Source organism: Pipra filicauda, unplaced genomic scaffold (assembly GCF_003945595.2).
Source record: "Pipra filicauda isolate LSUMZ 115617 unplaced genomic scaffold, ASM394559v2 scaffold484_size733096_pilon, whole genome shotgun sequence".
NCBI classification, from domain to species: Eukaryota; Metazoa; Chordata; class Aves; order Passeriformes; family Pipridae; genus Pipra; species Pipra filicauda.
The window spans coordinates 664,803-690,518 of NW_024104625.1; the positions used below are offsets into that span (position 1 = coordinate 664,803).

General features: G+C 46.7%; 2 protein-coding genes across 2 annotated transcripts; one reads left to right on the plus strand and one right to left on the minus strand.

Moving 5' to 3' along the window:
* Window positions 1-555: 555 nt before the first annotated feature.
* LOC114002598 (taperin-like) lies at window positions 556-13,579 on the minus strand. Its single transcript, XM_039386445.1, has 5 exons — window positions 13,360-13,579; window positions 12,710-13,031; window positions 7,605-7,708; window positions 4,417-4,514; window positions 556-669 (listed from the first exon to the last, which is right to left on the minus strand). The coding sequence occupies exons 1-5, from the start codon at window positions 13,577-13,579 to the stop codon at window positions 619-621; spliced, it is 795 nt and encodes a 264-aa protein (XP_039242379.1). The 3' UTR covers window positions 556-618.
* A 425-nt stretch (window positions 13,580-14,004) lies between these two features.
* FGF16 (fibroblast growth factor 16) lies at window positions 14,005-25,246 on the plus strand. The gene is made up of 3 exons (XM_027748645.2): window positions 14,005-14,281; window positions 20,512-20,615; window positions 24,373-25,246. The coding sequence occupies exons 1-3, from the start codon at window positions 14,005-14,007 to the stop codon at window positions 24,616-24,618; spliced, it is 627 nt and encodes a 208-aa protein (XP_027604446.1). The 3' UTR covers window positions 24,619-25,246.
* The last annotated feature ends 470 nt before the right edge of the window (window positions 25,247-25,716 follow it).

Consider the following 25,716-nt stretch of genomic DNA (forward strand, 5'->3'; position numbering starts at 1 on the left):
TCCACTCCTGAATTTTTTTACTTGAATACATAGGCCAAATTCTGCAAGCCATCTTTGTGGCTGTCTCTTCAAATTACAGAACCCCATGTCAGCTGCAGCAATTGAAAATGCAACTGAGAATAGAGCTGTTTCAAGGCCAGCCAAGCTGATACTTCATGTAATCTTTCACAGTGATGAGATCATATTCTACTACCAAGCTAACACTATAATCAAGATAAGTCCCTGTTTTAGAGGGGCCATGACTGACACATTCCTTCCCTCTGCCTTAAAGGCACAATCCTGCTTCTACAGCAATCAAGTGTCCAATGTTTTTTCTATCATTTCTTCAAATTTGAGGGAAAAAAAATTATTTTGCCATTATGAATATATATGAATATATATGAAAAATAGAAGAGTAAGCTAGTTTAATGAATAAAATACCCTTGAAATCCCAGGTGAGATTTTAACTTGTGGAAATGTAGCTCATTTCCACAGCGGCCCACACTGCACTTCAGCCCGAGCTCGTCGCTGCCTCAACATCCGGGAAAGGCTCTGTTCGGAGCCGTTCCCGCAGTGCCTTCCACGGGAGGCTGTGTGTGCTCAGGAGCCCCCGCAGAGCTGGCACTGCACATCTGCACCTCAGCTGGGACTGCTCGCCCCGGGCTCACCCAGGCAGAGTGACTTGTCGATCTGCAAACACACAAATGTGTTTGTAATTAACAGAGTCGTTAGTTTACTGTACATAAATCAGGGAGAGGGAAAGATACTGGTAAATGAAGACAGCTATCAAAGGAATTACTTTGCTTCCAATTAGGCTTCATAAGGAAAAAGCCTTTTCAATGACCGGTTTCCGCTGGATCTAACTAGATGCTCTCATTTGTTTTGCAGGGGTCCAAAGATTAGCCCTTCATTAGGGTAAAGTTAAGTGAAATTACTAATTTAAAACTCATTCCCCTACTCCATAGATTTTGTCTTGCTTTTAACTGAGAGGATTTGCTGGTAGGTCATTTATCTTCTCTGACAGATGCTGCTGTTTAGCTCTGATCACTATTTAAAGTGCATACACACTCTAAACCAAAAGATTTCAAAGAAATTTTATGTCATGGAAACAAGAAAAAATGGCAGTTTGATAATGGTGTGGATTTTTCTAAGACATTATCCTGCCACAGTAATTAGCCAGCTATATTCTGCTTGTTACAAACTCTTCTTCATTTTCCTTTTTTCCCTGTCTGTTTTATATTTCAGACATAACACTTACAACTAAGCAATCACTCACATCAAACAGGCATAGTCAGTATCTGATAAGGTTGATAGATTGCCAAAAACCTCTTAGGAAGCACTCTGAAAATTCACATAGGTAGACTGGACACACAACAAACTTTCCTTCCAAAAAGTATTAAATAAAAGCAGTGCAAGTGAAAAACAGTAACTCTCTCAATTTGTGGTCCTTAATATAATCTTTTCTCCCCTGACACAGCTTTTTTTTTGTTGCAAACCATGTTTTGGAAGGCTTTGATGAGGAAGAAAGCAACTACTTCTACAATCATATATGAAGGAATGACCTAATTAAAGTCTACTAGAAGAACTGCTTCCGTCCTCTCAGACTTATCCCATCTCATCACAGTTCCTGATCCACTTCCTGGCTCAAATGGCCAAAGCCTGGGTGTTTGGGGCAGCCATCCTGTGTTAGCTCTGCAGAGGCAGCAGCCACACTCAGGTGGGTAAAAAAAGAACCATCTCTCTCTAAGATGTAAAGTTCTTGGGCATCACTGCAGGTCACCCTGCTGTTACTGAGACGTGAATGGACACAGCCAGTGCTATTCACTCACTCTCGTCACACAGAAAGGCCTCAGTGGCACATGTTACCTCTCTTCTCTGGACTTTGATACTGAGAGGGTCTCCCTTTCCCAAAGAAAGCTGAGCAGGAACACGCTGATGTCGTTTTGCAGCCCTGTGCTATTTGATTAAATCCCCATTTGCTGCGTTCCTTTGCCACCCCTTTTCTCAAGGCTGTATCTCTCACACAGCTGTTCCACATTGAGTAGGGGAATTCATTTGGAGACTCAGGAAAGCAATAGCTTGGCAATTCCAACACTGCAAAGGCAAAGCTGAAATGCCTTTATGCAGCACCTGCTGAGGGGACCTTTTACTGCTTTCATAATATGGAACAGGAGTTTGGCCCCAAGGGGAGGATCTCACCATACACACGCAAAACCCCAGGTTCTGCCTCATTATAGTTATTGGTCTCCCAATTAACTTGCTTCCTGTGAGAGCTGGGAGGAAGGCATTTTGCTCACTGAGATTTCAGGCTCTACAGTTTGTGAAGTTTTCTGCTTTAAGGACTGTGTATGTCCCTAATTGGTCTTTGTCACTAGAAATTCAAAATACTTTTCCTAGGCCAGTTGCTGCACACAGCATCACATGCTTTTTCCAGAGAGGTGAACTGAGGCTTGGGACAGAACATCCTATCACAGTGTGCAGGGTGTCCATAACCCAGCCCAGTCCTCAGGACTCAAGGCACTGTGTGCATTCTGCCTCTACACAACTTCTCTGACTGCCCAGGTATCACATAAGTATTTGTACATGTCTTTAATAAGGAGTGACAGAAATACTCATTCCTGGAAAGGTTCTCTGTTTGAGAACATATCTGGAATGCACAGTCTTCTGTGAGTTTAATCTAGGTCATTTAAATGTCTTTGGTACATCATTCAGAGTTGTCCCTTGGCAATACCATCTGCAACAATAAGATATTACGTTTGTAATTATATTAACAAACATAAAAATGCCTGAAATAAAACTTCTCCTCTAAATAACCTGTGTAATGCTTGCAGACTACTAAGCATAAGCAGCACCTATACTGTAGCACATACCTACAAAGTGTTAAACTGTGCCATTGTAGTAAAACTGTCAGCCTTGATTATTTAAAAGGTGTCTACCTGCAGGCTTTGCTTTCATTCCCTCTTGTTGTTAGTACATCCCACATGTCTGACCAGACTGGCCAATGCTCTGTTCATATTACACTTGGCCCCTGCTCCTGATTTATCAGCCACAGAGACAGAAGCTTGGCTTATGCTTTCTGAACAGCAAAGATTTACTCTCGCTGGCATCCCTCTGCCGCCAAACAAAACTGTTGTGTGCGCTTTCCAACACATCCCACCCGTGCCATGAACACACGGCAGTGCTGCAGCCAAGGCAGGGGCTGCTCGGGAGAAAAGATGGGCACCATGCAAGTGTTGCAGTTAACATAGAATAGAGCTGACATTGCATGAGCCATAGTTTCCAAGCTCACTTGTTCCTTCCTGCCCATCACTTTCCTTCAGCTTTTTCAGCTCTGTATGCAGCCCCCATTTCATTCTCCACATCTGCAACTCCCATTTGAACTTGAGGCTAGCCCACATTCATTCCATGCATCACTGAAAACAGGAATACTATCTAGTCAATCTCTACCCCAGAGTTAAACAATTTATACAGCCTTCACACCATGGCAGAAAGAATGTTTATGCAATCTTCATGTTTCTATTAAACATTAACATGCATGAAGCAATGTGGGCTTATTGTCCCTGATGGACATGGGGGAGTCAAATACTCTTAAAATGTTCCAGAATTTGTCCTTTCACAACCACTACAATAACTTGAAAATTTAAAGGGAGCTTTGCCTCATTCAGTAGCTTTCAGCAAGAGTTTTTTTTAAAGCAAAACACGCTTTAAAATAACCCAGTCCAGATTATCTTTGATGTGAATCTATAGCTGAGATTTATATTGCTTTTCCATATTAATTAGATTAGCCAAAATTTTTAATACCATTTTGCATGCCTTGGAGAGGCAGAAAGATAAAGATTTAATTTTCTCTGAATAGGTCATTACTAGCTGTGAAATTGCTACAGCAAAGCTCTTTGTGGTCTAGCTGTATTTGTTCTGCATAATGAACAGAATGCCAGTGGTTTCCATCTCCATACAGCTCCCACTCAGGGCACTCCACAGACACAGCTGACTACCTTTGCTAGTTAAAAATGGAGTTACCAGAGGCAAAGAAGATTTAGTGGTCAAAACCCAAGTCTGTGGCAGAGTCAAGAATAGAATTTCAAGCTTCTAAACTATTCCCAAAGGCCTGTTTTAACCACTCCACAGCACAGAGCCGGCAGGGAGCAACCACAGCCCGAGTGCTGCACCAAGGGGAGCAGCCTCTGCAGTGCTGTGGGACATGGGAACATGCACAGAGCCTTCCCAGCCCCCAGAGCTCCACGGAGCCTTTCCTGTGTCATAAGAGAACAAATGCCTGAGACATTATCTGCCCGTTCCAAGAGTTCAGAGAATGTGTATGACATCATGGGCATGACTGCCCCACTAATCACATTATATGCTGTTTAACTTAACACTGCTAAGCTTTGTCTGATAACATTGTAAATACCATTTTATTGTAAATTAGATTATACAAACCTCCTCAGAGTTTAGGTCAGTTCTTGTGTGAGGTCCTTGCTCCCCCTCCTCTCTGCTCCCCCAAACTGAATCTTTTGGGTGACTAAGGCAGGGCATTTCTACAGAGGGAAGCACGAGAAGAAACAAAGTTTAAGCTGTTATCTTTTTTAAGTCAGCACTGCAGATTGCAGTGAATGGACAGAAGACTCCACACATCTGTTCTTTTTCTCTCTCTTCCCTTGGAATAAAATCAATAGGTTTTGTTTTTCCCTTCAATCTGGCTGGATTTCATTACAATCTGCCTGTGAGGTAGCATATACTTGAGAGATCTATCATTTCTTTCTCTCAGGCCGAAACTGAGTTATCCCAGTTGGTAGCCATGGTGTTCTTCTCCTGGCCTTAAGGTTTCTGATTTGTTTACAAAGGAAACTGAAGAAGTGTTAATTTTATTTTCATTTTTGCATTTGATTCTGTTTTTTCTAATGAAAGAACCAGACTCCAACTACGCTAAACCATAACCCCAACATCAGCAAGATCTTCAAAGATCACACTGAGACTTCCCAGTTTCTGAGGGTATTTTAATTTTCGTGTTTTGACACTCTTAATGCTGAGGGAGATATCTGAGAAGTTTTTCATCTTTTAGGAGACCTCAGCAATAGGATTTCCCAACACATTTAGACAAGTACATGAGAAGATGCTCCTCGTCTTTCTTCCCTAATTTTATCAAGGCCATAAATATCCCATGCTCTTAAGCAAAGGTTTGAGAATCCAGACTTCTGAGGTCTCAGCTACGCTCAGCTCTGGGTTTCTGTCCTCACTACAGTCAACAATGGCTCTCAGTGCCAGCCTGGGTTCTGCTTCCCATCCACATGCAAAACTGTGAGGCTGGTGATGCTTCAGACAGAGCTCCACCACCCAGCACCAGAACTACCAGCTCTCAACACCAAAAGCAGTGTTCTGATTTTTGAAGCTGGAACCACTACTCAGGTAGAACACAGACCAAGCCTCTGTGCTTTCCCCACCTCCTACTCTTAGGACAGATAAATCCTATCAGAATTAACTGAGAAAGAAAACATGAGTGAGGCTCATCCTTCCTGAGCCCAAGAACCACAGGGTGCAGTTGTCTTCCACTAACAGGATCTCTGGACAAAAGAGACTCTGCAGCCGCTCACGCTGTGCTTGTTGCTCAGGGCCCTACACATCCTCAGGGGAACTTTCTTGCAAGACATGGAATTAAGGAATGCTAGCAGCCCAGGGAGGGAAGTAAACACAATCCAGGTGACCGCTCAGACCAAAGCACAGCCACCACAAGTGCCAGTAAGGCACCGGTTAACTGCACTGAAGACAGACTCTCATGTCCTTGAGCAAACCACCTGGCTCCTGCATTCCTGCGTGTTCCCATCTGGAGAAAGGCAACAGCAATGCTGCACAAACACAGCAAAGGATGCTGTAAAATAAACATTTTGAGATCTCACACGAAACTCAATCTACCAGAACTGTGATTACTACATACTGCATTTGGGAAAGGTTAATGCTATAGGAACTGCATTCTGTTAACTCACGATTTCTCGGGACAGATTTTAATGAAACTCATGTTATGAAACTCAAGTAGGTCTCCTGAAAAAAAACACACTTCCTTCTGAAAGAGGGTAAAGCACATTTCAGTGGGTGGCAATCAGATGCAAGCAAGACAGTGCTCTCTTGACTGTGTGCTCCCTATCCTTTGGCCACTTGCAGAACTCACCAAAAATAAACCTCTAGAATGCTTTTCATGGCCCATTCCTTCCTCTCTCCACATAGAGTGATGAAGCAGAATGATTTGCAGGGCAATTGGTTGCTTGATCATGGAATTATCCTACAGTTATCATTTCTCTAATCAAGTTTGCAAAGTACGTGGCTGCTTTTTTGAAAAAAGGGACAAATGCTGCATTTTAATTAACTGATTCATTAGAGAAAAGAACAAACCTAGTAAGGTATAGAGAATTTCTATATAGAAAAGAATAATTACAGAATAATTAGAAAGTCAGTTTATTTACATTTTTAAATGTTTTCCTGTGTTTCTTTATAATTTTCTTTATACAAATTAATCCAGTACTATATAAATGAACTTGAGTAATGTTACTCACATAACAGTTAAACTGAAAAGCTTCAGTCATCCAAAATGCCAAAACTGGAGCCTGTTAGCATAAGCAGGAAAAGAGGGGGTCATAAGTAGGAAAAGGGGGGGGGGGGCTTGTTTACTTTATTTTTCCCTTTTCTCTCCCTCTGCTCTTTATTTTAGGATGTCCCATCGAATCATCCACTTCTAGAATAACTCTGAGCTTAGACTTCCTAACTCCACATCACACACCAACGTATTTCAGTTTATTTCTCCAGTAAGAGAATCAGTGTCATCCCTAAAGACAGATACAGAGATACTGGGCCAAAAGTCCCAGAGCAACTTGACCACAGAAGATTACAGACAGCGTGGCAACGTGTGAATCTGGGCCTCAGCCCGAACAGTTCGCAGCACCAAGGACTGAGGCATTTAAAAACCAGTCCCAGGTGATGAGGCGACAGCAAGAAAGCTCGGTGAGTCTTGGTACTCGTGTTCAATACAGACCTACAGCCCTTTTGCAAGGAGAAGGAATTTAGGGCAGCAGCACAGATGAAAACATGACATGAGGATTAATTGATAATCCTACAGGTATCACATGGCAAATTGCCAGACTATTAACTATGGTATGAAATCCAGCTCATAAATGAGCCTTACTGCAAGAATGAAAGAGAGAATAAGTGACATAACTGGTGACCATAACCAAGAGAAATGGATGTTCAGCACCAGTGATGCTGGAAGCTCCCCACAGACCCAGAATAGGGTCTGTGATGGACTGCTGCTGTGTCCCATTCCATAAATGATCAGGGAGGTGGTGGGTTCACCGTCCCTGGAGGTTTTTAAGATGAGACTGGCTGTGGCACTTAGTGTCATGGTCTAGTAACCATGGCAGTGTTGGATCAAGGGTTGGACTTGATGATCTCCGAGGTCTTTTCCAACCCGGTTGATTCCATGATTTTATGACTCTATGAAATGCTGTAGGCAGGTGGCTGATGACACAAAGCCATTCCCAAAAATGAAACCTAAAATTTATTCAGTGAGTGGATGTTAAAACAGCAAATTTAACTCAAGGTTCACGCATAAAAAGAATGGATGAGGAAAAAGCCATTCTTACCATGCTTCAAATCAGCCATGAAAGAAATCCTGGAGAAGTGGATCACTCTCCAAAACAAACAGCACGGTGTCAGCAGTTGGGGAAAACTGTCCTGTTGGGAATTTCTAGAAGAATGAGGACAAAGCAGAAAATGGTATTATTTCTCTGAATAAATCTAATGCCTATTTCTCCAATACTGAGCACAGTTCCAGCAATTGTGGAAATACAAAGCCACAGAAAGGGCTATGGTGTACCAAAGCTGCACAAGAGGTGTCAGAAAGCCTTAGCATAAGGAAAACTTAAACAAACCAGAGCCGTTCAACCTGGAAAACAAGGATAACAACAATTAAGTTCTAGACATGCTGTTACAGCATGGAAAACGTAAACAGCAATGATTATTTAAAAGTAGTCTTAACAGAAATAATAGGGCACCAACTCAAACTGGCAGGCAGCAAGCAAGTTCAAAAGCAAACAAAAGGAAGTTAATTTTCACACAATGCCTAATGATGTTGTGGAACTCATTGCCACGGGATGTTATGGCAGCCAAAAGGACAAGTGGGTTTTACAAAAACCATTAGACAATTTTATGGAAAAAGGTCCATCAAGAAATACCAAAAACAATGATACAGCTGCAGCCTCCAGCTCAGGAAGGTCTCTTTAACAAAAACCACTGGAAGCTGGGAGGGTTTACAAAAGGAAGTATCACTCCATACTTGTCCTGTTTTCCATACACAGGTTATTAGCCATTATCAAGAGGCAGGATATGGGGCTAGACAGACCTTTGCTTTTTGTGTTTGATCAGTAGTCACTGATGCAGATGTAAACAGATACCGTCTATGGTCATGGATAATTTCATAAAAAGCTGCTACAGTACAAATGTGTGCACTTAGAAGAGTAATATCGTAAATGCCAGCATGTTTTATTTGGGAAGGACTAGAACTGGTTCTTGTATTTAATTTGGTATATTCTGAATTTGTGTTTTCCAAAGAAAGTTATGATGTTATCCTTCTTTTTATTCCCTAATTATAGCAAAAGAGACAAATCCAGTGGAAAGAACTAGCTCCAAATTTCAGCTGTTAGTCAGCAACGACTTAGGTGACTGAGAGTTTAGCATGAGAAACTGGAGAGCTACTGGAGTCACTGCCTATCAAGTTTGTTGAATGTGACCACGCCACAGAGGGGCTTCAAAACACAGACTAAAACTTCCAGCCCTGCTCTAGGTCTAGGGTAGAATTTGAAGTCATGGTAAGCCTTCAACAATAGAGACAAACAGATCTTGTTCCTTACAAACTCCAGCATCCTGAGCATTACGGGAAGCAGAGAGGGAAGTGACTCACCCAGAACTCAGCACCCCACAGCAGCTCTGAGCCTACGAATCGGATGACAAGCCTACTATAACAGATTATACACTACCCTTTTCTTAACTGTTCCTCAAACCAGCGCCAGAAAAACCCCAACCATTAAAAAAGAAGATTACAGTGAAGGCATTTTACCATAATACCCTTATTCTAACTTCTATTTTGCCCCTTGGTTCAACATCTGAGAAGGAAATGCTCCCGTCTTGGCATAAAGTTACATCATAAACTACAAGACAAAGGCACACACCAGATACAAACACTGCAGAGAGAAAAACTGTCTCAATCGGTAGCCTCATGGCAAGCCACACTGCTGTGCAGAACTGAGGGGTAGAATTACACAGGTACATGTTCTCTGGTACACTTGGCCAAATGCCAAAGGCCCAAATGACTCAGTAGCCCTGTAATTCTAGCCCAAATCCCAAGGAAAAAGGTTACAAGTGGAGACGAGATGACTGCATCACTCACCACTTTACCCAATAAAGAAGCCTTTCCCATTCCTCATTCAGCACCCAGCACTCGGAGATGTATTGGCGGGAATAATTTGCGTCAGGATTCCATCCTGTGTTTAGCCATGCCAAGGATAGGTGCAATTTTCCAGGAAGAATAAGTACCTGCAATTTTCAAATGGGACAGAACCAAGGCAAAACAACATACGTGAGGGTCAACGAGGCTCCTCTGTTCATTCACTGTGCTTGTCAGTGACTTGATCCTGTAAGACCAGCTCTCAGTCACAGCAACTCTCCCCAAATGGGAGTTCTCAGGAGTCAGAGCTGAGCCAGAATGGTTCTCTTCCTACTTGTTAATCCATACATGGATTACTAAAACCAGCAGATCCGTGTTTGACACCAAACTAGCAATAACTGGAAAAGGTGGGTACTTCCTTGTTTGAAAATCACATCATTTATTTAGGCCCCTGAACCCAAGACCCAGGTAGGTAAGTCTGGAGCTTTATCCTTAGACCCTTACCTTCATTCTGCCACCAATTCTAAACTGTCCACAAAAACATACATGGACTGAAATTCTGTTGCCTTCCATCAGAAATCCTTCCACAAGGCAGAGCAGTGAGATTCCTCAGGTCAAGGACTCTGGTTTGTCACACACTTGTTAACGCAGTCTCCAGCACAAACAGCGTCTAGGGCCTGGAAGTGGTACTACAAACAATAATAATACTAGCTTAAGTAAAACCAATCAAAGGCAAAAACCAATAAACCACTCTCTGCTCCCCTTAAGAAAATTTTTTTATTCATCCCCTCACAAAGGAGGTTGCCCTATTTATCTGCCAGGAGAGCTCAGACATTCCTTGCATGTGCAGCACAGATGGTCACCACACCACAAAAGGCAGAAGGGCTCATGGTGCACGTGTCTGGTTTCTGGATTACAGAAACCTGGTCAAAGCTGCTGCTCCAGCAGGGCTGCTATGCATCCAAAATCCCAAACAAATACAGAAAACCATCAATATCCTTTGAACAACATCTCTTAGTGGAAAGGGAGACTGTCCGGGGAAAAGGAGCTGCACAGTGACCTTGGTTGTGAGTCTTAATTCCTTAGTGTACATAGATTGTTTTGAGATCCTGAGGTGGAAAGTGCTAAGGAAGCAGAAGTATTGTTTATTAAAGCTCAAGGCTCTGTTATTTCTTTATCCTCAGGTATCCCTTACATCTGATTTTTCATTCATGGCCGTTGCTACTTCAGATTATTTCAGCTGTCTTGATCTTTTCTTTACCAAACGGAATAGCTCCAGGCAGAGGATATGCAGTATCTAGATTTGCTCATTGCATTTATTTATCTTACTCTTTTCTAATTAATTTACTGATTTGATCCCAGTCCTGTTCTTCCTTTGATTTTATAGGCAGATATAAAATGTGGCTGCTCTCCATGGATAGCAATTATTCCGCAAATAAACACCCTTAATATTTTTACTACCTCGCTAAATAGTGTGAAGGAAGGGATCTGCAAACTGTGTATAAAAATCATTGCTAATTCTTCGGAAAACTGAAAGGCAGAGCAGTTTGACAGTAACCATTTCAGTTCCCAAAGTGAACAATGGAAGCTGTAATCAAAGAATAAACCCGGGAGAACTGAAACAAAGCAGAGCAGAAAGTTAATTTTGTAACACTGTGTTCTGTGTCACAAATTGTACACAAGTTTCTGTGCTGTTTTAAGAAATTACTGAGTGCAGAACTGTGTTTTACATAATACATGAAAAAAATTGCTAGACCCGTTTCTGCTTTTGAAGGAGTCACTCTAGCTTTCAGTATTTAAAATAGAAATATGTGTAAGAAATATGTAAAAGCAGAAATCTGTGTTTTCCTCAGCTTAGCAAAACCAGAAATAAACCAGGAAATTAAAGAAAAAAAAAAAAAAAAGAGAAAGCTACCTTTCCACATCCTGTTGTGCCTCAATAGAACACGTTGTACCAGCCTGTACGATTTCTCAATAAAATGTATCGCGGACACTTCAAAAGCTGCCCATAATTGGGAGAGTTAAGTGAGGAATGTCAGCTTGGACGGGGGGATTGTGCTGCTTTTGTTATACATTAGTTAAGCACGCAGGTTTGTGGGTTTTGACTTTATCTTGGATTTCACTGTAGTGTAATTGAACTCTGTTACCTTTTTCAGTATCCTAAGTGTTCCACTAAGTGCTTGTATGGATTTGGGTTTAAGGATATTATAACAGATCCAGAGGCTATTGAAGCCACTGGCAGAAGCCTCTGCACGGTTTGGTTAGTCCTTCAATGTGGAAACTGATTTTTCTTCTCTCTTCCTAGTACCCCTGGGATCAGCCCTCAGACATGTTCAGAAACAGGGATTCAGAAACATGAATTTGCTATGAATCTAGAGGCAAACCTCTCACATACATCAACAAAACCACACTTTACAGAAAGGCATATTTGATTGTAATGTGATCATTCACACTACATGAATTTTATGCATTAAATTCACAGGATTTACAGGATTATGTCCTTAACAGTAATTCTGGATTTGGGGTATCCCATCAGCTGTGTCTGCCCCGTCCCCATCCTGTATCACTGTCAGTTTTACGAAGGCACAATTTATTTCCCACAGTTATCTCATCACACCTAAGTTTTCATAGAGATACTACAGCAATAAAATCATAATCTTTGCAGTGGGATGCTTGAACTCCTCAGACAGTGGTATCTCCATGTAACCACACATGATAAACAAATAGTCAACAAACACACTTCTGTAGATTTTACTACCTCTGGAACAGCCTGTATTTCTATAAAAAACATGGGTTTAGGCTTCATGTGTTGAGTTCTGCATCAAACACACCCCTTTTACAGCTGTGACAGGAAAAACCACCCCAAAGCCCCATTTAAAACCCAGATCCCTCACCCACTGCAGGCACACGAGCGGGTGTTTCAGACAATTTCCTTCGTGTCTTCACAAGAGAGCACTGCCCAGGCCTGCAGGGTCATTTCAACCCTCCCGCTGGGGTGATGAGGGGAGCGGGACCTTGCTGTGGGATGAGACCTGCTGAGGGGAGAGACCCGCTGAAGGGGTGCCCACCATGGCGGGAACCTACTGAGGTGCTATTCCCTGGAAGGGAGAGAACTTCTGAGGGAATACCCACCATGGGATAGAGTTGCTGAGGAGAGACCTGAGGGAAGAGACCTGCTGAGAGAAGAGACCCACTAAGAGGGGAGTCACACTGAGGGGAGACCTGCTAAAGTGGGAGACCTGCTGGCGGGATGCTTGCCATAGGGGGGACCCGCTGAGGGGAGAGACCCTCTGCACAGATATCCACCTGGGAAGAGATGCCATTGAGATGAGCCCCACATCGGGGACACGCCATGGGGGAAACCCGCTGAGGGAGACATGACCTCTGCACGCTGACGCCCCCCGGAGGAGCCGCCGCGGCAGAGCGGGCTGGTGGCTCGGGGGCAGTTTCGGGTGCTTGTTGCTTGTTTGTAGGGTCTCTGTCCCCTGGCGGGGCACGGAGGAGGGCGCGGGCGACACCCCGGCCCGGGGACCCGCCAGCCCGGCCCAGCCCGGCCCAGACCCCGGGGCCGCCTCAGCCGCCCCGGCGGGGCCGCCCCGCGCCCCGGGCGGCGCGAGGGCAGCGCCGCCTGCCGGGCAGGGCGGGGGCGGCCGGGCCCGGGCCTTCCCTGCCCGCGGGCCCGCCCGGCCCGGCCGTGCCCGGGCCGCCCCGCTGCCCCCGCCCCGCCCCGCCCGGCTCCGCCGGCTGCAGCGCGGCCGCGGCTGCCGCCGCACGTACGGTGTCGGCGGGCCGGGAGAGCGCGGAAACACCTGTTTCCAACACGGGGAAGGTGGGGAGGGAGGGCGGGCGAGCGGCGCTGCCCGGCCCCGCCGCGGGCTCCCTCCCCTGCCGCCGGCTGTAGCCCGGCCGTGCAGCCCGCGGGAGCGCCTTGCAGAGACATCGCGTTCCGTTTTTACGCGTTCGGCTGAAAAAACGCGTCTCGACCCTCTCTTCACGTGTTGTTTTTTCCACCGTGTCCGTTCGGGGGGAGTTGTTGGGCGGGGGCGCGGCCGCGGCTGAGGCGGCGGCACCGACGGCCCGAGGGGGCTCCGGGGGCGCGGCTGCGGGTCCGGGGCTGCGGGCGGTGCGGGGCAGCCGCTGCGGGAGCGGGTTGGTGCGGGGGCTCCATGATTTCATCGTCGGCTGGCGGGGACCTGCCAAGAGCTGTTATGCTTCACTGCGATGTGTAGCTTTTTCCTGCCATTTTTTTTTCATAATAAAAGAGGGAGTGAAGCCGCCCCCCACCTTTTTTTTTTTTTTTAAAGAGAAAAAAAATAGCCAAATGGATCAGAGAAGAAGGGGAGAAAAAAAAAAAAAAAGCAATAGCCAAAGGGGATGCCAGTGAGGTGTGGCTTGCATTTAAATATCCAATATGTCAATGTAAGGGGAGTGTGTACGTATATAAAGTGCAGTTCGCATCCGACGGCGGGACACTGGATCGAGCGATGGGAGGCGCGGGCGGCGCGGGGCCGGGCCGGGGCCGCGCCGGGGCCGGGCGGCCGCAGTGCGCGCTCTGAGCGGCCGCTGTGCCCGCGCCCCCGGGGCCGCTGCGCTCCGCGCCCATGGCCGAGGTGGGCGGCTTTCTGGGCGCGCTGGACCCCGACCTGCACGGCTTCCCCCCCGCGCTGGGCGCCGGGCTGCCCCTCGCCGACTCCCCCGGCTTCCTCAACGAGCGCCTGGGGCAGATCGAGGGGCGGCTGCAGCGGGGTTCCCCCACCGACTTCGCTCACCTCAAGGGTATCCTGCGGCGGCGGCAGCTCTACTGCCGCACCGGCTTCCACCTGGAGATCTTCCCCAACGGCACGGTGCAGGGCACCCGGCAGGACCACAGCCGCTTCGGTAAGGGGCCGGGGGGTTCCCGGCCGGGCCGGGAGCAGGTGCCCCGCGCGCACAGCTAATTACCCCGCTAATATAAATCATCCCGGGACGGATATAATTGGCCTCCTAAACAAATGCTCTCACTCTCCAGCAATGCGGGAGTTTTTATTTCCAATTTCCTATTCTCCCGGCGCTCAGCCTTTCTGCAGGTGCACTAAAACGCGCCTTAGAAGAGGAGAAAAAAAGAAAAAGTAAAAAAAAAAAAAATTTTTTTTAGAAAAGGATGGTGACCAGATCTGGCTGCACCTCTGAAGTTAGCAGTGAGGGAGGCAAAAGAACAAATGCCTCGTTGGAATTTCATGGAAATTCCTATGTTGGAAAAAGCAATTCCTCACTTTTTTGGTTGTTTCTTTTTTTCCCCTCCTCCTTCTTTTTGGCCTCCGCAGATATGCGTGAGCTGCTTTCTTTAACTTGCATGAATTCCATTAGAAGAGCGTCTCCCCAAAGCGGGCAGGGATCAGATGGCTGGATGGGTGTCAGGACCTGGGTTTGGGAAGGTTGTTGGAAAGGAAAGGGGGAAGCTGAAGGGGGAGAAACGCTTAGGGGACCTCGGAAAGAAAGGAGAAGATGGAACAATAGGCAGAGCACTGTGGATTTACCTTGTCGCCCGGGATACAGCTGGAAGACTGCAGCGTCTGTATCAGTGGCACACAAGATCAGGGATCTCTAATGAGACTGTATGTAATCTTCAAAAAATGCATCCCAAGCCACAGGCGAAGGAGTACAGTCAGTTTGAGCACAGCTAAGAGAAATTCCCGCTACTCCAACATCTAGTGCAGGTGTCTGTGTAAGCTATCAACAAGTCCCATGCCAGTGATCTCAGCTATGTTGTCAACAGGTTGCAGGACGTGCTCGCAAGACTTTTTATAGTTTTCAAGTGATTTAACTCCTCCGTGAAAGGAATTCTTTTTTGCCTTTACTTTTTTGCAACCAGTCCTTTCCGATACTCCAGGAACCGTTGCCACTGCTATTGTTGGAGGTGTAAGACAGGTTTTTGGAACAATTGAGAAAGCTTATCTCCGCACCACGCTTTCCATAAACACCAGGTGTGTGCATAGCATGTCCCTGCCTAAATCAACAAGAAAGTCATAACCCGCAGGTCAGAGTCAGGTACTGATTTGCTCGTGGGGTGAGCGTTTCTTTAATTATCTCCCAAAAACACCCATCTTTTAACCTTTCACGCTGGGTTTCCGCGTTAAAAGAACCGAGAGCGAACCCATTGCCTTTGGTTGGGTTTAGTTCAACCTGCCACGTAGTGTTTCTATTCTGCTATCTAACCTTTGTACAACTGAACAGCCGGTTTCAAACAGCACCATTTGGCTTGGGTCCATTTTTTGTACAGATCGAGTAAAACAAGTGTATTTGCAAACTTGGGAAAACATGTTAAATGGGCTAAAACTTTTCATGAATTTTGTACACTGAAGCTTAAGTCACACAGTGCATTCAATAAATCGAAACATTGGCATTCCATAAGTGTTTTAGCAGTCAGCATCCAGCTCTGTAAACTAGACCAGACTTCAGATATTATAGTTTTCTGCTTCAGGTTTTTCCCAGAGGCAGTGTAAAATAAATAGTTATTTGTTGTAATTGCAAGACAAAGCCCCAAAGGATTAGGCTGGAATCCTTGCATTCAGATAAAGTTGGACTAAGCCTCACTTGAGCAGAGACTCAAAGCAATAATGTATTGGCACACAGTACTCACCATCTGCGTTCAGTAGCCATGAATATTTAAATTCCAATGTTACTGGTATGGTTCATATTAGGATGTCATGTATCGATGCATTCCTAAATTTTGCATGCAGCATTCAGAAAGCAGTTACTTATAACAGAACTGGGCAGCCTGAGCAAGTCTGGGACTCCAAAACTGTGGTGGGGGATGCAGAGCTAGACAAGGGGCTCAGGGGAGCAGTTTAAAGCTGCCTTAAATCTTGGGGCATCTGGGGAAATACTTAGAAATCCTGTATAATGGTTCTGTGGATCAAGGCCCGTGGCTGGAAGGTGCTCTCTGATCTCATGAGTAGATAATTAACGTGCTCCACGGATGGCTGCGACCCCACGGCTGAGGCACGTGTCCAGCTGCAGGTGGGATGGAGGGTAGAACCAGACTTGGCGTCCCTATCTCTTAACTTGGAAGGGATTCAGGAGTAGACAGGCAGTATCTGCACCCTCCCATGCACAGCCATCCCAAAAGCTACCAGATGTCCAAGACATCCACATCTTCCAGAGAGAAAAATAAAGAGCCAAAGCCCCAGTGATGCAGAACAGAGTCCCAGTGTCCACAGTGAGAGTTAAAGGGGGAGATCCTTTTGTACCACAGCATTCGGGGATGTGACTGTAGGACGCAGGGGAGGTGGTGGCATCATCCACCCACACTGCCCGAGCAATCACAAGAACTATTCCCTCTCATCTGTCAAGGACTGGAGCCATTCTAAATCACACCTGTCTTCTGGAATGCCATAATTTATACTTATAAAAACACAGATTCATGCAAGAACAATGGAGCACAGCATACTTTTCCTACAGGAATCTTAAAGCAAAATGTGGTGAAGCCCTCTGGGATTTTTGAAAGAAAGCTCATTCTCACACTAGAGAAGTGCCCAAATTTGCTCTCTAAACTGGCAGCTCTGGCAAAGGCATCCCAGAAAGAATAAAGTGTTTTCAAAAATGTATCTGTCCTGACTGCATCTGCTCAGAACCTTCCTATACAAAGAAATAAAGGAAGGTCAAAATCTGGAGAGGGTCTGGACTGACATCAGCACTCCTCTGATAACCCTTCTCGGAAGGAAACCAAGAGACATTCACTGGGGAAATCCATGCCAGGAGGAACTGCTCTTTTTCTGCCTTGTGTCTCTTTTACAGCAGCATTCGAGTCAACCCAACAGTGCTTCTCTTACTGCAGTGGAGGAGAGAAAGGGGCCTTGAGTGTGCACTGCAGATGAATAAAGGCAGCAAACGAAGCTCTTCACGGGTACAAACCTGCTCATGGCTCTGTTACACAGACTCCAGGAGAAGCTGCTGAAACCTCCAGAGAAAGTTTTGCTGCAGTTTTGACATTCAGACCGTAGTGCACCTGTTGCCGAACAGTTGCTGAGGTTTTCAGCTGAAGCTTTAGGTTTGTGGTCATTAATACAACATCTGTTTCTGTACCCCAGCTCCCAAATATAGTCATGTAAGAAGAGACAGGTGCCAGGAGCTGAACTGTTCTTTGGTTTAGCGTAAGGGAAGAGTGTGGGGGTCCAGCCACAGCAAAGCCTGGGAGGTTATTCAGTGCTTTGGTGGTAAATTAATCCAGTTGGAGTCTTAATCAAATCTCTCCACATCTTATCTGGAAAGGCTCAAGGAACAAACAATGAATCAAAGTGAGAAAAAAAAGAGGCAAGTCCTGGGGGAAAGAGAAAAGAAAGGAAAGGGGGGGGGGAAAGCATGTTCTACCACAAAAACACACCGCTACAATTGGAAAGAGAATTCTTGAGCTGGCCCCAGTGGCCACTCCCTGTGCTGCTAAAGATCAGATGTACGAAGCTGCAATTTTGTCTAGAATTGGAGTGAGCTAAGGACAGGATGGATATCCGCCCACATTTTTTCAGCCTTCACTCTGTCTCCTGACTTTTGTGGGTTTAAGTTACGTTCTTAATGCTGTTTCAACATAGTCATCTTCCGTGCGTGTCTCCAAGTGCCACTCAAAGATCAGAAAAGGGGAATATTACAAGGGATGTTGTTAGAAGAGATTGTCATGGGCACATTTACAAGAAATTTCGTTTGCAAAACTAGCGAGTGTCTGTCCAACCAGCACCAGAGGAAGGGTGTCTCACCTTCCCCTCAGAGAGGGAAGATGCTGATGCAGCTCCTGGCTTCGTCCTTGCCAGGTCTTTGGAGACCTGGTTTCATGTGCCTCGTACAGAACGTGCTTGTGGGCATATTCAAGAAAAGCTCTTGGTCCCCCTGCCTCAGACCTCTGTCAGCTGCATTTCCCTGCTTCCCAGGGGTGACAGAAGACAAAAAAAACCAAAAAACCCAGAAACTGGTACTGAGACCTGTGACTATACCTATGGGAATGTCCATCTACTCTTCTCCAGGTATCTGATATTTTTCACTTCACTTGTCTCCAGCCTGGGAAAGACTCCACTGTTCTTAGGTATCTCTGTACTCCTGTATTATTTTTTACACTCTCCCTGGCTGTTGTCCATCTTCCTTCACCCCCTCCTTTCCCAACAGTGGCTGTGGTTGTTTCTGTCCTGTGGATGGGAAAAGAGCACTCAGCAGTTCAGTAACTCCCTCACATGTCAGAACCAGCAGGGAGTGGAGGGAGGAGACCACCCCTCATCCTGCCCCCTTCCCTCCCTGTTTGAGATTCTTTTCAGCTGAGAAACTACAACAACTACCGAGGACCAAGCAGAGCAGAGCCAGGGTCTGGTTTGCCTGCCTGGCTTGGGAAGGCTGTCTTTGCTGCCTGGTCCTGGTCCCTCTGAAGGCAGGATGTGCCCCCAGACTGGGCCATATAGCTGGGCATATTTCAGCCTGTAAAATGTCTGCACTGGTCCATAAAGCGTGTTCTGTGTTATTTGCTTCCCTGTTTGTCTCCAGGACTTGCTGCTCTCAAGTCCATATTTCGTCTCCCTCAGCACCCACTCGGTGCAGGGAGAGCTGGGTTCACTGCACAAGCCCCAGAGCAGGCAGAGCAAAAGGAGGACAGAAAGGCTGATGGAAGGTAGGAGGGCCGACCCTTGCAGCCAGCTTGGCTGCCAGCGTGTGAGTGCCCAGTCTGCCCTGAGCCGAGGGGGACAGAGGTGTCCGTCGTGTCTGGCCTGTCCTATATTTAGGCAGTGATGCAGAGTCGTCTGAGAGCTACCACGTCCAGGCCTGGAAGCAGGACACGTGCCCGGGCCGAGGGGACAGCTCAAGCTGGCTGGGTCACGCGGTGCTGCCAGCCCCAGGAGCGCGGGGTAACCCGATCACAGGCTCAGCACCGGGGCTTGGGGGCTATATTGGGAGACCTGGAGCCACGCTAAAGGTTAGAGCAGCTTTCTCCTGTCAATGGAGACATCCAGGCGTTAGATGAGATGAGGAAAACCCTCTTCCTTCTACCTCCCAGCTAATTAATTCAGCACTGGACACGGGCAAAGGCTGCCCATGACTTCTAGCTAGGGAGTGTGTGATATCCAGAATCACACAGTCCCACTACTGCCTTCGGGAGGTTTTCCTGAGAAGTTTGAAGGTCTCCACCACCTGTGATGCTGGGTAGGAGCTGTTTGTTTTTAAGTGCTTCACCGAGGATTCTCCCATGACAAGTCTTTCCCCCATGGAAGCAGCTGCTGTGTCCCTTCCCGGCACTAGGGTGCAGCAGGCAGACCCCACTAATTACCTTGGCAGAGGAAATGAGGCTGCCCCTCGTTACTGCAGTGTCTGACACCATCATCACAGGCTGAAGCCCGTGGGTAAAACAGTTGCTCTCGCAGGGCTGGGGATGACTGGGACAGATGCTGCTGGACTGGGAAGAAGCTGGTAGGAGGCTGGGGCAGGCAGCAGGACATGGAGCAGGAGGGGGGTTGTGGCACTAACAGTGGCAGGGGGTGATGGAGGAAGGACTGGCAGTGCCGTGGCTCTGAAGGCTGCAGAGGAAGATTAATTTTTACCTGTGTGCTTTGAAGGTGGATTTTATCCCTGTGGCTTGTATAAACATTTGGGGATGTCAAGTACCCCACTGGAGTGCCAGGATGAAGATGGTCTTCACGGACATCTCTTCTAGTGTTTTTTACTTATTTTTACTGAACTCATCACTTTAGAACATGTGGGACTACCATCTCAAACCAGAAGCCAAAATCACTCTCCTTTCAGTGAAGAATAAAAACCAACATGGTAACACACTTCTGAAATTTCTAGAGGCCAGGCACAAGTTTCCACATCTGTCTTCTTGGTGATAATTTGGAAAAAAATCCAAACCAAAACAACAAAACCTTGCAAAGCTTTTCTCATTAGCAAAGGTAATCCCTGTTGGGCAACTCAAATTCACAATGTTGGGGGGAAGCCCAGACTGGAAACTGGAACACTGCACACGGATGGGACTAGAGATTTAAGAGCGGTGTTTTTATTTATAACGAAAACAGAGTCTGTAGGAAGCTGATTTGTGTTTGTCACTGGAGCCTGATGTTGGCTTTTTCCTCTGTATGATCTGCAGTTCTTTTCTGTTTCAGGGATTTTGGAGTTCATTAGCCTGGCAGTGGGGCTGGTGAGCATCCGTGGGGTGGACTCCGGACTCTACCTCGGCATGAACGAGCGAGGGGAGCTCTATGGGTCGGTAAGTTTGGGGTGTGCTGAGCCCAGCCCTGGAACACCCCCAGCACTGCAGCCTGGGGGCCTCAGCTGTGCCACGAGCTGGGTCTGTCACAGCCTCCAAAGGCCTTGGTGCCGCCCTGCCCGTGGTGCCACTGCTGGCACAGCACAGGTGGTGGGTGTGAGGGGGTGCTCACCGAGGTGGTGGCTGTCAGGAATGGCCTGGCAGTGGCCAGGTAGAGATGGGGGACATTTAGCATAAAACCAGGAGATGCTGGTGTGTTCTCCCAGCCCCACTAACATCAGCTGTGTGCTCTGCTTGGTCAGGGTCTGCACCTGTCTGCAGATTTGACCTTTGTATTATGACCCTAACCAACAGAAGCTGAAATTTGGGCCTGAGTGTTTTTGTAACGTGCTCTGCAACTCCTTTTAGGAGTTTAAGGCTGCTGTTCATAATTCCCTAGAAGTGCCCTTTTCAATCTAAAATTTTCCCTGTTTTGACAAAAAAGCCCAAGTGTAAACTCCTTAAGTGTTATGATTTGCAGTCAAAATGCCAGGTCTTAACAGCTGAGCAGAGGTTCTTCCTACAGGTTAGTTTAACTCAATTCTCAGTTACTTAGCTCAATTCAATATAAGATAGTTATTTCTAGTTAGCTAGAACAATCACTTCTTTTTGAAAACTTAATTGCACTCCAGAGAGCCATTCTAAATTCCATTTTTTGTAACTGCTGCACTTCACTGATGCTTTCAGGTGCCCCATGGCCTTTAATTCAATCTATCACCTGTGTGTGATTTTTTTAAAATGTCTCTTTCTAGATCCTAGCACTGCCCTGAGTGAGGATACTGATTTTTAAGGATGGATCACAGTAAATGTAAAATGAAATAAAATAAACCAGTTTTAAACCAAAGTAGAAGGCACATACTTCCTCTCACCAAATCAGATCAATCTCATAGCGTAAAAATTTAAACTCATGTACTCTGTGTACAGAGAAACCTTCAGAAAACCTCTGCTTAGCAGACAGTAAATCACAAATTTCCATCATCTTTCCTTCTCCCATTCCCATCTGAGACTGCCACAGACCCTTTCACTACTTAGATGCAATTGCTGATGTTTATATGAGATATTTGCCCAAAGAGGTTGTGGAGTCCCCATCCCTGGAAGTGTCCAAGGCCAGGTTGGATGGGGCTTGGAGCAACCTGGCTAGTGGAAGGTGTCCCTGCCCGTGGAACAAAATGATCTTTAAGGTCTCTTCCAACCCAAACCATTCTATGATTTTCTGATAATCAAATATCAGCATGCACTGATAACTATTCTTTTCCCACCTCATTTCTCTAATAATTTCTACCCTAAACAGACATTAAATGCAGAGACAGTAGTTAAATTACAAGTTATTTATTAAATTACAAATGATAGATAAAAAAGAAAATCACCAGGATTCCATAAAACACAAAAAATCCTGAAGCCCACTTCAGAAAGCAGGGTTGGATCAGCACCTTTCCTGTCAAATCCCAAGGGTGCTCAGCAGCTCCTGGAGTCACAGTTTTTGCTTGTGCCTGCTGGAAGGGAGGACACGAGATCCCCCTCTCTGCCTTCAAACCCTGCAACTCTGTTTGTGAACTGAGTTTCATGATGGGTTAATTAAATTCTAGAGCCTGTGTTCATGTTACAACACAGGAACAAAAATAGGATAACATTTTACAGCACTGAATCTGGAAACAGAATTGACCTGAAGACATAATCTTGGGAACTGTCCCTGCCCATGTCAGGGGGTTGGAATAAGATGATCTTTAAGGTCCCTTCCAGTCCAAACCATTCTGGGATGTTGTGCACCAGGCAGCACCCTGACTGGACACTGCAGGGACACAGTCAAACTGCTGCTCCAAAGTGTGCCGGAGTCACGAGCCAGGTCCCCAAATAACCCTGGAGTTTTAAAATCTGGGACACGTGGGTTGTACAATGATGGCTTTTCGAACTCAAAAGCCACTACAGTATTCTTAATTAAAGGTCCATAAAACAGCCTGACAACAGCATTAGCATTACAATGGTATTTTGGGACATCACAGTACAGCGGTATTTTAAAATTTTCAGCAAGTTTATTATTTCCCTCTGTGCCAGTTTTGCCTGATCCGTGTGTTGATCCAGCCACCCCCGCAGCGACACGTGGAGTCCCCTCGGGACACACAGCCTGTCCCTGTTAAACTCATGCCAGCACTTCTGTGGAGCTTCCCCATGATTTCAGAAGTGCCACTAATACTTAGGGCAGCAGAAGTCCCGGGCAGCACCTTGCATGCTGCCTGTATGGTGTCAGGTTCAGTGGGGACATCCCAGGGCTTGGAAAGGAAGAAATCCCACCTGGCAGAGTCACCCCAGACTCGCCAAACATTTTCCACAAACACTGTACTCCAGACTGCCCAGCGAAGCAGAAGTGAACAGGGGCAAAGCAGCAGCACAAGAGTTCAGCCAGTCATCAGGTTCCAACATATTCTGAGTAAATGGCACCCAGGGAGGAGGGAAAAAACCAGTCTGTATTTATTGATGCATCGGGGAAGAGGAGCCCACGGTTCCCGGGTCTCAAATGGCCAGGGCTGTGGCCTGGGGCTCTTGGAGGGCTCACAACTTGCCTCAGGGTTTATTTAATTAGCAGCAAAACATTGAAAACAGGTTCTGAGCACAGGTGAACTCCTGGATCGTGTTACAAAACATCTACTGCAGGCAGTAACATTTACTGAGCACTCTGTGTGCCACGGGTAGGACACATTCCCTGCCTGGGTAGTTGACAGTGTAGTACAGTGTGTGTGATATCATAGCACCCTGCACTGGCAGACTGCCTTTCATCCAAAAGGACTCCCATGTCCCCCTGGCAGTCTCCCTGTCGGATGGGATGGGATGCCTGATCCCTCTGTGACCTCTGGCAAAGCGACCCCCGTGTCGTTGTAGGGCAGGGGACACAGCTCTGCTCCCCACTGCAGCTGGGCACATCCCACAGCTGGCACGTGGAGGTGGGAGGGAGAGGGAAGGAACACTGGGCATGAAGTAGAAAGGCATTGTCAAAGGGCTGCTGCTGACAGCCCTGGCTGGAGGGGCTGGAGGGAAAGGCTGGTTGTGGCTGTGGTGACATCAGTGCCATCCATCCCCCTATCCCAGCGTGGGATGCACCAGCCATGGGCTGGCACATGCTCATCACATCACCTATCACCACTCTATGTCTTCCCTGGGGTCTGACATCCTCGGGGCACTGCTTCCCATCCCTCTGGGTCTTGTTATGAGCTCCCATCAGAGCTCACTGGAGCTCCAGGAGATGAAACCCTCAGGAATGCTTTCATTCCCATTGCAGCACATAGATCCGTGCCCTGAACTTCCAAAGCAGTGCTCGCTCCTGTTTTCCTGGTTAGACCCTGTGCTGCCTGCTGCTTTGTCACCCAGGAGAGGGGTTTTGGGATGTGTGGTACCTTGGAGGGGGCTGCTACGGGGGGGAAGGTGGCAGCCCCTGCACAGGACATGTCTCTGCCTGTTTGATTTCCTTATGGGCACCTTTACAAAATGCACACCCTCCTTCTGCTCCTCCTCCTGTCTCCTTTCTCCTCCAGCTCCAGTGGTCTTTGGGTCCCGGCCGGTGCCCCTTTCCAGCTCTCAGCCGGGGGGAGTGTCCCCAGCAGCTCCTCCTCCTCGGGGGAGCCAGGAGAGGGCAGCCGGGAGAGTTACGGAAAAATAAAGTAAGGAAGTGGGAAATTCTTTTCTCTTTTAAATTTTCGATAGCAACGTGTCCTTGTTCCCCCCGCAGAAGAAGCTCACCCGGGAGTGCGTTTTCCGGGAGCAGTTCGAGGAGAACTGGTACAACACGTACGCGTCGACGCTCTACAAACACCCCGACTCGGAGCGCCAGTTCTACGTGGCCCTCAACAAGGACGGCTCCCCCCGCGAGGGCTACAGGACTAAGAGACACCAGAAATTCACCCATTTTTTGCCCCGGCCTGTGGACCCTGCCAAAATCCCTGCCATGTACAGAGACCTCTTCCACTACAGGTGATGGTTCCTGCGCTCAGTGTACGTACCTGGGCTCCCGAGCTTTTTCCCAGAGCACTATATTAATAGTCATTCCATCATTCCTGTAAGCATAGATGACCTAGGGAAGCACTTACGTTGAATTCAGACACTGCTCTTCCTCCTGGTTTGCAGCGTATATCAAACCTGGGTTATTTATGGGGCGGGGGCAGGGGAAGGGAGGGAACCCTACATTTAATCTTTCATTCTCATTCACCTTCGTTACCCGGTTGCTACATGAGAGTCTGAATATTCAGTGTTACGGTTGCTTAAAGGAACAAGCAGGTGAGCAAACCTGATCACCAGAGGGGGGAAAAAAAAACCCCAAACCGACCTAAAAATGAAGAGAAGGAAAGAAAACAAAAGATCACAGACCTTCTGCAGATACCGCTGCTGAGCTGGGATGGTTCCCTGCTAAGGAAAAGCCTTTTGAGTGGTGCCCTGCTTGAGCAGCCTGGGGAGTTTGCTACATGGATGATGCTCTGTGGACTGGTCCTGATGTGTGGGGTTCTTCCTGCTGTTGGGGTGGGAATGGGGCAAGGAACATTATTCAGATGTAAGCATGGATACTGTGCATAAGGACAAAACTATTTATAAAATGTATATGATATTTATTTTATATATTTATTTATTTCAAAATAATTTTATTTTTAATGAGAGATGCTATGACCGGATTTTCATCAGGAAGAATAAGGTCCTACTGAAACAGGAAAAAAAAAAGTTTTAAGAGCTTATTGGCAATAAAATTGTCTTTATATTGTAGATTTCTTGCTAGCCCTTTTTTTTTGGCTCTCTTCAACAATTAAACCAGTATTTCCCCTTCAGTATGGACATTGAGACCACCTCTAAAAGGGCTTTGGATGGTAAAGATCAATTACCTAAGCCCCAAACTGCTGTAGAAGGATGACATCAAATTCCAGGAGCCTGGGAAGCGCTGGTGCAGCTCTGGGCAGGAGTTGTGGGCAGCTGAAACCTCGGGATGTGACGCAGCCACTGTGGATTTACTGTCCTGTTCAAAACCAGGAGGAGAAACATCCGGAGCACCTGCTGCATTTTGGATGGGCCTGCCATCCCTGCAATAAAA